Raw genomic sequence first — 12,044 nt, 5'->3', positions numbered from 1 at the left:
TGAGAAGACAATATCAAGGAACTTCGGTCCTCTGGACCGTGGTCCTGATCCTGTTCTTCCAGCCTGTATATGTGTATGGGGCCAGGTTGGGAATTAGTAAGCTCACCCATGAAAAAAATATATTAAAATAAATTCTTTTTAAGTCAAAAATCAGTTCTGTGATCCAGCTGAGAGCCTGGCCACGTGAACAATGGTACTGAATTAGTGCAGGTGACAGAACAGAGAGAGCAAAAAGAAAGGAGAGACAGGGAAAAGGGTGATATTACTGCCAAACTGTTTATCATGAAACCGCAGCACTACACTCCAAAATGCCTTTTCAGTTCCTGAATTAGGCTCTGATTCAAAAAGGCACTTAGATATATGATGTAGCCCATCTCTAATCAGAAAGGCATTTCACCACTTGTTTAACTCGATGCATGTTTAAGTACTTTATTAACCAGGGGTCAATGGGGGAGGGATAGTTCCTTGATTCAGAGCTTTGGGGACCTTTACTTAAATTATCAGTGTCCAGTGACTCCCCCAGTAGCAGCGGCACTGTGGATATGAAGGCTGACCAGCACAAAATCCTTCATAGTCATACCTATGCTAAGTAATAGTATTGCCACTGTCCCATGAACACCCACGAGGAATTTCTTCAATCTGAATAGGCTGGCTCAAATGCAGGCGTGCAGACGCATTTAAGCACTAAGGTGGGTGGGAGTTAATGAGCGAGCCTGGGTCCTGTGACTACAATTCTGCCCCAGCTCACTGCCACACTGTGAAAATAACTAATCGGGACTGCCCTAGCACGTCTGCTGCGTATTCCAGCGATGGGGTGAAGGTGGTGCCAGATCTGCGGGAAAAAAAACTAACCAACAACATAAAAACCAAACTGCACATGCTCTTCCTTTTGCTGCTTCTGCCCTCAGGCAGAAGAGCCTAGCTGAGTGTATTGCATGTCTTTGCATCTCATAAATGCTCCTTTAACACATGGCAGAGCTAATTATCATTAACCTGAACAGTGGCAGGGCTCATCCCAGTTTTTTGTCTGAGCAAGAGGCTGGGGGAATGAGTCAGTGCCATTGATGAAAACCCCTGACATTCATGGTTTGATGTTGGATTTCTGTGTCTCGTGTAGTGCCACTAGCTCTGTTTTTGATTAGGATAAAAGAAACTCAGTGTCTCACATTTCACTTGAAGATGAAAAGACTCAGAAAACCTTTTGGTTCCCCGAAATAACAGCCTGTTTTATGGCAGATTTCAGTTTCAATTACTGGCTGTAGCTATTTAAAGTATAAACATCTCTTGAAACGGCCATTGTAGTTGTGTTGTTTTTTCAAATCACTGTTTCTGCAAGCCACAGCTATTGGACTTGCAGAAACCATGTTCCTGCTGTAAATCCCTGGTGTAAATGTGCACATGATATCAATACAGAAAATGCTGCAACATGAGCTCTCCCAAATACTTTCACAAGCACTGAAGTTTGTATTCTGTGGTCCAGAGGTTTCCAAGAAATGTACTAGTATGAGCACCTGCTTCTGACACACCTACCTGGCCAGTGCAATAATTCCAGTTTTGGCTTGAGCATATGGAGGTGGTTTGGATACAGCCTCTTCATGTCCCTGTCTCCTGTGTTGTCTGAGGGTAAGGGGTCTTCCCACAGCAGCCCTCCTATACCAAATGAATTAAGCACACTGATGATTTTGTTGATCCGCTGGCATTGACGTATTTATACCCACATCTAAGGCTGAATATGTGCTTAAGGGATTGTATTTTTACTGCTCATGTTTTCCTGGATTTTCTTATAGGCTTGATGTTTCTTTTCCACAGTCATATACAGCTGCAAATAGCCAGAGGGTTTAAAAAAATAAAGGGAAAACGGTGGTGAGAATGGGCAGAGACATACAAACAGGACATGTATCCTGTTTGCTTTCCATCAGGTGAAGAATGGGATGAGTGTGTGTGCGAGTGGCAGCCTGTCCCATTTTAACATTTGCCGTTCCAGTGACAGGACCAGTATAGAAGCAAAAGGAGGTTTTCTCCTTGTGCCATTTGAGCTGAGAGATGAGTTTTTTACTGAAGGCTTTTGGAAGGACTCAAAGGGAGAGAGTGCTGGCATCAATCCAGGGGCGATGGATTAGGGAGGGGAGGTTGGTGAAGTACTGAAAGGAGGAATAAATGAATCGTTTGCTCCATGTGTGATAGCCCACCCTTCCCACACCATGACTGCTGGCAGTGATGCTGCTTATTGGGCCAGCTTACTTGCTTTGGGTCACCCCCCCATCTTTAAACAGTGCACTTATTTAATTTGAAGAAAGTGCCTGCAATCAATAAAAAGAGATCCTTTTATCTTCCTCATCAATCTCTTGTTAATGAACATGCACTTTTTTTTTTCTTTTTAGCTTCTTCGTTACAATGCTTTTAATTTCTCGATGTATAGAAAAAAGGGAGTGCAAACACATGATGGAGCAGCTGATACCACATATTGCTGCTTGCTTCTTTCTGAAGAATTGGCATGTTCTTAAAGGAAAGCAGTGGTCTGGGGGAAGATCACTTGGCCTGCACTGATGTGTGGTCCCCTGAGCATCCTTTCTTAAGCTCTGATCCAGCAGAACCATGAATAGCCACTTCTGAAGACATACTTTACTTTCCTAATGTCCCAGTAGTTGAAGAAAGTACATGATTCTTAGAGAATCTTTAGGTGGACTACTGGGACTTTATTTAAAGCAGATGGATATTTGAAATCCAATAGCTTCCATAAGAATGACTCACCAAGCCTAATTTCCAAAACCTTCAGCAGGTTTGGGGCTGATTATGGTATGACTGAAGGGTCAGCTGAGTGAAATGGTACTTGCTGCTCTAATTTGCAGGATGTTGTCAGTTGTGATCACCTATCTACTTAAGCTTTATTCATATCTTTGTGGCTGTCCAGAGAGAGTGGTCCTCTGCAGTTTGGTAATATGAAATCAATCTCCTTTTAGGATCCATAGAACTAGAGGAACAGATACATCCTCATGACAGGCTGGAGGTTAATGCTGACTGTGGCCTTGTGTCTTTCCTTGAGTTTTTTTGGATTGGAACTTAGTAAAATAACACTTGATTCTCTGCAAAAACACCCCACAAAATAAAATCACAATTTTGTAAGCTTCTGAGTTTCAGCCTGTTACTTACCTATGGCAAGACTCCAAATCTCAGTCACAGATTAGCTTCTTAGTATAGAATCACACTACTTTTTCCTCTAAACCAAAGAGGCCCAAGCCACATAATAATCAGAAATAAATCTTTGCACAAGGACCTAACATAATTACAAACAGGCAAGTCATTTCCTTCCTTATCCTTCTATATTGCCCACCCATGGGCTACCCTAGTAAAATTCTGTTACCTCCAAGGTCATGCTCCCTCCTGTTTTCTTCCAGGGTCTCCCTTTCTATTAACCAATTGCTGGCACTTCTCCAAGGCATTCATCTCCTCCAGCCTGGGCCAGAACACATGTTTAAGCACAGCATGCCAGTGCCAGCATGTCACTACAGAAATGTAAAAGGCTCTAAACTGCAGCTGCAGGAAAGTATTTCTGCATTGCTTTGGGGGGAAAGGGGAGCAGAAAGGGCCCCCAAAACCAGCAAACTGTACCTTCAGTTTACAGTCGTATCTTCAGACCCAAAGTGAGAGACCATCAGCCTTTACTGCAGCCACAAGAGCTGGCACGAAAGGCAATGTGCTCCCTTACCAGCCCAGGTGCGGTAAAGAGCGTGGGGTTGCGTTTTTCTCCAAAGGTCCGGAGAGGAGCCAGCCCCGTGCAGTATCGGGTTGCAGCATCTTGGGCAGGCTGTATCCTGGCCCTGGCTTTGGCCACGCGTGGAGCAGGGCCAGGGAAGCAGCCTGGCCGATGATTCAGCATTGCCTTTCTCCCTTGTTGGCCAGGAAATAATGGGATCCACCAGGCACCTCCAAAAGCAGGGTGCCACCCTGCTCTTCTCGACACAAGCCCCAACACCCCGCAGCTTCAGCGGGGCTGGGAAGGTGAAGCGGCTCTGCAGGCTTGCCTGGGGAGGGGGACGTGAGGTCTGAGCAGAGCTGGCTGCACGGTGCTGAAGCAGGCAGCCTGCATGCCAGGTCTGGAGGTGCTGCGGGGGAAGGGACCTGCAGCAGAGGAGGGTACTGCAGCCTGGAAGGGAGCCAGGCCCCACGGAGATGCTGCGGCCGCGGAGGCGGCGGGAGGGGCTGGAGGTGGCTGCGTGCCGGGAGGAAATGGTGCAGGCAGGCTGGGCCGCGCCGGGTGGAGGAGAGCGTGAAAAAGCGAGGGAGGTAGTAGAAGCTATTCTGGCTCCATTTAGTCAGGTGGACTCAGGTTGGCAGACAAGACCCCCTTAGTAGAGCCCTTCCTCAGTTTCTGTGAGCTTACAGCCCCTCTGGCAGCAGGGGGGTGGGGGGGCAATGCACCCACATGCAGGGGAACCCCTGCAAGTGTCCCCACCGGGCTCCTGGGACGAGAGGCTCTGAGGTTTCACAGGGCTCCACGCGTGCAGGTGTGGCAGCCCATGGTCTGAAACGGTAACAGTCTGTATCTCCATCCAGCTGGGTAGCATTGTGAACAATAACTTCATGGCAACCCTTGTAAGGAAGGTGCAAGATCTCCACATGCATTTCTGTTCACCTCAGCACCAGAAAGATGTGAGCAAAGCAGGAGCATAATTTAAAGGAGAGCAGTTAAATATGGATAGGCTGGAGAGCAGTGAAGATTACAGTGGAAGACTGAACACAGGTAGTTTGCCTGGAAAGCCAGTGCAGAAAAGATGTGGACAAGACAGTGGATTAAACACAAGCTCAGAGCAGCAACAGCAGAGAAAATTGTCTTACTGGAAATAGGAGGGTTGAAAACTTAGACATGGATAAAGAAGGCAAGACATTTTAAAAAAATATTGTGCTAAGCGCTCAGATGCTGTAGTATCTCACCTGTGCAATGAAGACTCTACTCCCAGCTGGTTCTCAGCTTGCACTCTCCTTTGAAGAGTGATGCTTCAGCTTCATACTCGAGGAGCAACTTGCGTGTGTAAAAGTCTGTTTGGTTTTGCCAGATTTATCAGTTAATATAATAGAAGGTACAACCTTCCCTAGAAACCTTGCTTACCTGTACCCAGAGACCACCACAGCTGTCACGGCAACGCTGCTGTGGTGTTACCCCTTCTACAGTGGCTGTGTTGTTACTGCTGTTTGAAATAGGTTTTAAGATACTTGAAAGAGGCTGCACTCATGCAGAATATTACCAACTAAGGAGCACATGTGCTTTGTAACAAGAGGAGCCATGTATGTAAATATGCAGTGCAAGCTGTTCGTTCTGTCTGAGGTTACTGGACCAGACACTTCAGTCATAATGTAGACTAGATTGTATGATGATTCATCTTTTTACATTCTTCCAGAGAGTGTTATCACTGGCTGTGCTTGAAGGTAAATTCTCCAGTCACTTGAATGTAGTAGCATCATGATTATTTCAGTTGGCTACTACAGCCTCACAGAAAGCTTTGTGATCAGACATCCATCAATTAGTCCTTGACATGAGAGTCTGTGAAAACACTACGGGATTCATTGAGATTTTGATAAACCTTTTTTATGTGAATGTTATGAATGTTCCCATGGAAGTCGGGGCGGGGCAGAGTGAGAAGAAGGGTAGAGACAGACATCTTTTTTGTTACTACCAAAAATGTGTAACTACAAAGGAAATAACCTTTTGGATGCCTGACTAAGATACCAGCAAAAATTAGGACCACTTGATTCTTTGTTGCCCTACACTTCCTGCAGCCATTTACACTAATGAGAAAGGGGGGTTCATGCTGCCAAATCTTCAATGCAAATGTTTTCACAAAGTCCAAGGAATTGGAAATTTCTTTTTATACATATGTCTTATTGTTACACCAGTGTACTTTCCTGTGGGAGACAAAAGAGCCTGGGAATAGAGCTGATTCTAATCTTACTTTCATTATGTTAACTGGACTGTTGATTTACCCCTGCATTACATTGCACTGGTGGAAATGGGATTTAGTGCTAAGTATTGGTAGAGGTGAGGAATGACAGGCAAATTTAAGAACAAAGTGGAAGCCTTGTTAATAATAAAATTCTTCGATTTTTTTTCTGGTTGGGTTTTTTTTTGTTGTTGTTGTTGTTTTTTTGTTTTTTGTCTAAGGGAGAGTGAGGATATATGCTAGCAGCATGCCAGCTCGTGAAAAGTATGTTCAGGAACTGGCTTTAGTGTGAAGTCTTTGCTTTTTTGGTTTCGGAGTGTTTTGGAAAGGAGGTTGGAAAATGGAATATATATATATATATATATATAAAATGCAAACCTCTTTGTAAATAACGTAAATGAGAATTTGTCAGAGGCAGGGAATGTTTGGGTTTTTTTTTTCCCTCTGTTTGACCTAAGGTGCATCCCGGCATTATTCCTAGGGAACGAAACTTATTCAGGGGCTTGGAAAGAAAAGCTGTCTGTAGGTGTCAGGGAGGAAGAACCTGCTGCTGGAGAGCGGTCTTCCCCCTGGGAGAGATCGGATATCAGCCTGTGCGAGCCCAGTCCAGCCCAAAGAGCCCCTACCGACACCCGGTCCTCGCTGGAGGACCGTGTCATCGATGGCCGCCGCCTCTGGCCGCGCTCCGGCTGGAGAGGGGGAGCGGGCGGACGCGCAACTCCTGCCCGCTCCCTCCCTTTGATTTGATGGCCTTTATTCCCCCTAATTGGATAAAATAGGAAGTCACTGACAGTCCTGCGTTGCTGGGTGTACTGATTTCCCTCAGACCAGCCCTGCAGAGGGCGGGGGGTGGGGTAGGGAAGGAAGGAGCGAGTCGGTACATCAGGGAAACAGGCTGCGAGGGGGCTGGGGGAGCGGAGCGGGGCGGGGGGGGGGGGGGTGGGGGGGTGGAAGGAGGAAAGTGAATGAGCGCTCAAGAAGGACAAAGAGGGAGGGGAGAGAAAGGGAGTTACCACCGTCTTGGCATCGCTCTTCCTTTCAAACCTCTGTGTAATGATATTGTTTGCAGTGATGCTCAGACAGCGAGCACCTGCTGCTCTGTAATGATTCAGCCTCTTTCAGCCGCCGCTGTAACACGACAGGATGCTGCTGCTACTGTCACTTCTGCCGCTGCCGCTGTTGTTACAGATTTTGCTTTTGCTCCTTCTACCGCATGACAATTGTTTTCCTCGTCTAATCAGATACCAGCCTCAGATGCTCAAGGTGAGAGTCTTGCCTTTCGCTCTGGGCTATTGGTTCACTTAATCTGGTCCATTTGTTCGGTGTTCGTGGCTTTCTTTCTCCTGTCACCTTCCTTCCCCCTGTTTTGTTTTGTTGTGCTTGCTTTTGGGGGGATGTTTCTTCCCTCCTGCAGAAGAGCTGGAATTGCTTGAGAGGCATTTAAGGAATTATAAAAGTGGCCAGCAAACAGGAGCTCAGTAATTGCAAAGCTACTCTTGCTTTGGAGAGTTAGAGAAAGCGACTGAGGGCTCAGGGGCAGGGGGTTACGGGGGTCCTCATTTTTCCTGCGTGCTACTCCTCTCCCAGTTTGGATGATGTTGCTGAGCTTGGACCTTTTGTTGACTTCCACTCTGTGATTTTTGCAGAGCACTGTGACTATTACTACCATCTCTTTTTGTCTGTGTCTCACAGTAATGGACTGTGGTAGAGTTAAGGCCTTTTGGAGGTGAGCTGTTTGAGAGCTGATGCTTAAACATGTCTGAAGTAGCTGCCGACACTTTCCCCAGCCCCTCTGCTCAGCTGAGCCCTGATGCGTCCCTCAACGGGGTCGCGGCTGAGGAGAACATGCCGGGGACCCAAAGAGAGGACAGGAGGGTCCAGGGGATAGCAGGCCTTGCTGCGACCTGCTGTGTGTGCCTGGAGGCAGAGCGACTGAAGGGCTGCCTCAACTCTGAAAAGATCTGCATCGCCCCTATCCTGGCTTGCCTGCTCAGCCTTTGCCTCTGCATTGCTGGCCTCAAGTGGGTCTTTGTGGACAAGATTTTTGAGTATGACTCTCCTACCCACCTTGACCCTGGGAGGATAGGACAAGACCCAAAGACCGCTGTGGATCCTACAGCTCTGTCTGCCTGGGTGCCTTCGGAGGTGTATGCCTCACCCTTCCCCGTACCTAGCCCCAAGAGCAAGGCTGAAGTGACAGTGCAAAGTGACAGCTCGCTGGTGCCCTCCAAACCGTTCCTCCAGCCTTCTCTGTATAACCGCATCCTAGATGTTGGGTTGTTGTCCTCTGCGGCACCTTCGCTGTCACCACCCGCTCTGGAGCCTACCACAGCGTCTCAGGCGCAAGCAACAGAAACCAATCTTCAAACTGCTCCAAAACTTTGTAAGTAGAAGCTATGTGTTTCTTTGTTTTTCCCTCCACAGAAACAAAACAAACAGAAAAAAAACCCAAACCAAAAAGGCACTTAGCTGTTCTGCTACTGTCCCCGAGGAGGACATGTGATTGGCATGCAAAGCTTAAATGTGCTAGCATGGGTTACCTTCTGAGGAGAGCACATAGGGGCCTCTGAACCTAGTTCTGCAGTGTGCGTGGCAATAAAGAGGGCTTCATTTGGGACACTTTTAAAGTACCAGTACCACCCTTTTCCCTGCATCCACTTATAGGAAAGTATGTGATTTACTTCAAGGGTTTGTCTGATAGCTCTTCCACATGGTCTATCAGCATTTTTCCTTACAAATTTGATATGCGTCCTGTGCTGGATCTTCCGTGTGTGTTCATTTGCTTTGCCTTGCCTGGAGAGCACTTCTGCTACCTCCTTCCTGAAGTCTGTTGCTGGCAACCATCCCTGTCATTCTCCTGAAACACTTAGGGAGAACAGTGGGAAAGAGCGACAGCGTATTTGAAGCAGTTAGAGACTGGGAATTATTAATATAGCAGTTAGCTTATGATCTTTCCCTTTCTCTTAAAAGCATAGCACACATTTCTCTTCCCCTTCCTCTAGGAGCTGATTCTTGTTGAACCTGTTTCTCAGACATTGCCTCACTGACTTTTGTGGGGCATTTCAGGCAAGCACTCTTGCCAATGCAGGAGGGGTCAGTTTCCAAATTAGTCTTTCTCATCCTTAAAGCAAAAAATATCCAGGGTACCTGGATTACTTTCTCAGTAGCGATCATAAAGCATCATAGTACCGCATTGCTGAAGTGTAATTTTTTTGACATTCATCATTTTAACCCATCAAATCCGGAGCAGATCAAGCCAGCAATTCCTGAGCTGTGTAAAATTGTGCAATTCTGGTAAAAGAGAAGGCAGTGCACCGTTGTGCTGAAAGCACAGGACCGAGTTTCCTTTGGAAAGCTGCAGTGATCAGAATGAGTGACTGTTCCTTGCAAATTGCCTTGCAGGACCCCATCTCATTTATTCTTCCTCGTGCCTTCCCTGTAACGCTGCAGGATGGCCACCTTGTACATACTGGTACATACTTGTACATATGGGACCTCACCCTGGAGCCCTGAAGTAACCAGAAGTTTGCTACTGAGTTTATCCCCAGCAGGACTTGACTCGGTATAGATATGTGGCAACTGGATTAGATATAACCACCTTGCCGGTGAAAATAACCATAACTACTGTGATTTCAGTGGAGGTCCTTTCAGCCGAGAGTCAGTCTTGGAGAGCAATTCCCCAGTTACTGAAAGAAAATTGTAGGTGTTCCTGTAGAAGCCCTGCTGCCTTTTGCTTAGATAAAGGGTGACAACCAGCCTTTGGATTAAAAGAATTGGTCGGATGGAGGCAGTCTAATAGGGAAATATTGCTGTGCAGTTAAATGACAGGGGGCTTTGTCTGTGGTAGGTAAGACATTACTTGAATTATTGGGACACTTGACCACCTTTACAATTATATAGAACTATACAAAGTGGGTTTGGTTTTTTTATCACTGATGAAAAAAAAATCTTTTTTTGTAGTGCAAATATAATAAGTGACATTAAAGATATGACAGCACTTTTTACTTCATAAAGTGAGCAGGGATCACCACCCAGTCAAAATGGCCTCATTAATGTGAGAGGGAGAAGCAAAAAGCTAGCTATCCCAGGAAAATCCGTCATCCTCTTGAATTTCCATATGTGAGGCAAGCCTTTATCAATAATGTCCTAACTTCGTCTCTGAAGTAAATGAAGGGGGCAAAAAAAAAAGATTCTTTGGAACAGTCGCTGACAAAAAGCCATTATCTCCATTCAGATACGCTCACATCTGGGAAATAAATGGTTGTCCAGAAATTAGGTGATGATGTTGAGGGTTGGTTGTTTTTTTTTTTTTACTGTTGCCTTCATTTTATTAAGATAAATGTGTTTTAGGGCATCACAGGCTTCCAGACAGGTACAGACTGAAAGGAGAGGGAGAACTGGCAGCAGGTCAAGTTTGGGTTGCTCTGAAGGAGAAGGTTGTGAAGACAGTATTTGTTCTAACTGTGGCATGTAATTCTGACTATGGCAAGGGGCTGTAATTCCCTACAAAGAAAAATAAGAATTCATAGCTGGAAAAGTACACTGCAGAAGATCTGCCTAAGAATTCAAAGAGGCATGAAAAGAACTTTTTGGACAGCTCTAAAAGCACTGTCTTGGGGGTTTTGAAACAGCTGCATTTCAAACACATCATTGTGTTTTATGTAGAGCAAGATTTGTTGGAGAGGTTGACAGATTGCATCAGTGATAACTATTTTTTTTATGAATGCCTTTGACAGCTATAAAATTCTCAGAGAGATGGCTTGGAAAGTAGCATCTGCAAATTGGATTGTCCCTTCTTTTACCTCTCAATGTCCGTTTTCCCGTTTCAGGCAGAGTGAGGTAACTTGTTTCCAGAAAGCCCCTTTTGTGCTGATCTTTTTTTTTTCCAGTGCAGAAATAAAAAAAGAACTGACACATCTCATATTCTGTGGCTGATGTATTGTTTCTGAACCAAGCTTTTCCATGAGTTTCCAAATCCTTCTCTCCTCTTCTCCTCTCTTTTCTGTCTTACTCAGCATATTCCCCTTAAAGCTGTATCCTTCAAGGTCATAGCCTGCAGAGAGCTAATTGATTCTTCTTTCTCCTGGAGCCTGGGAGAGAAAGCAGAAGAGAGACAATCCTAGTAATTGTGTCTGGTGCATTAGATTCAAGACTGGTCTCACTCCTATTATTATACTTTGCCCTTTATCAATACAGAAATAATATCTTCCTTTCTGTTTGGTTTACATTTTGTATTGTAATATCATTTCTCCTTTGCTGAAACAGAAAGGAAAGGCAAATGTTTTAAAGCATTCCCACATTTATGGAGCATGGCAATCTTAGCATGATTGCACCAGAGAAGATTACATTACAAGCGGGATATAATATTACGCACTAACGTACAATCTCCCTCCCTCTGAGAAGACATGCAGATTGTAAAAGTGCTAACACAGTTCGGGAGCTAAATTTTACTTCTTCCTACACCAACACCTTTAAATACTATTCTACCCTTTACCCAGGCTGGTAATACACGCAGTTCTGTAGTACTGTCAAAACTGTGGTTCTGTAATAACTGTGTCTATACATCTGCAAACCAACCACTCCCGTCTTTACAGGTCTTTACACTGCCTTGTCTTTCCATATAGACAGATCTCCCCCAAAGCCACCACCAAGGTCCATGTGATGGTGCCTTTCTGGGGTGACCGCTCTGCCAAAGGATGCAGCACTCCTGCATTTTGGCTCTGCCCTGAAACCGAGGCTCCTGAGCCCTTGGCTTTGGGATCACAGCCCTCCTGACTTGGTAAGGTGCCACTGGGGCACACAAGAGGCAGGGCAGGAGGTAGGCCACAGCACGAGGACTCTGCTGGAGTGGGCTTCCCTGTGAGCAGAGCAAAAGGCCTGGCAGAGAGCAGGGTCCAGAGGAGGCACCTCCCCAGCATACAGCCATGCTGCCCCTGTGTCTTTTCTGCTTTTGGCTTCCCTGGCCGCCTTGGGTGCCGTGTGCCTATGGGCCAGCTGCACACCTCATGCCATGCTGCATCTCCCTACCTCTGTGCCCACTGAGTTGTGCTGACCAAAACACGCGGGGGGGGTGGGTGGGTGAAGCACGACCTGTGCAAGCCCCTTGGG

General features: G+C 46.1%; 2 protein-coding genes across 11 annotated transcripts in view; both read left to right on the top strand.

Moving 5' to 3' along the window:
- NRG1 (neuregulin 1) overlaps positions 1 to 12,044 on the top strand; it is a 183,960-nt gene that overhangs the window by 70,828 nt on the left and 101,088 nt on the right. The gene's annotated exons all lie outside the window — the stretch shown is intronic.
- LOC142050847 (uncharacterized) lies at positions 6,970 to 8,313 on the top strand. Its single transcript, XM_075080081.1, has one exon. It carries the CDS (start codon positions 7,080 to 7,082, stop codon positions 7,239 to 7,241), a length of 162 nt encoding a protein of 53 aa, XP_074936182.1. The 5' UTR covers positions 6,970 to 7,079; the 3' UTR covers positions 7,242 to 8,313.

This window comes from Phalacrocorax aristotelis, chromosome Z (assembly GCF_949628215.1).
Source record: "Phalacrocorax aristotelis chromosome Z, bGulAri2.1, whole genome shotgun sequence".
Lineage (NCBI taxonomy): Eukaryota > Metazoa > Chordata > Aves > Suliformes > Phalacrocoracidae > Phalacrocorax > Phalacrocorax aristotelis.
The sequence above is the reverse complement of the archived record's forward strand: the minus strand, read 5'-3'. Positions and strand labels throughout refer to the sequence as shown.

Excerpts from the sequence above, each read along its gene's own strand:
- LOC142050847 (XM_075080081.1), top strand. The coding sequence starts at position 7,080 with ATGCTGCTGCTACTGTCACTTCTGCCGCTGCCGCTGTTGTTACAGATT.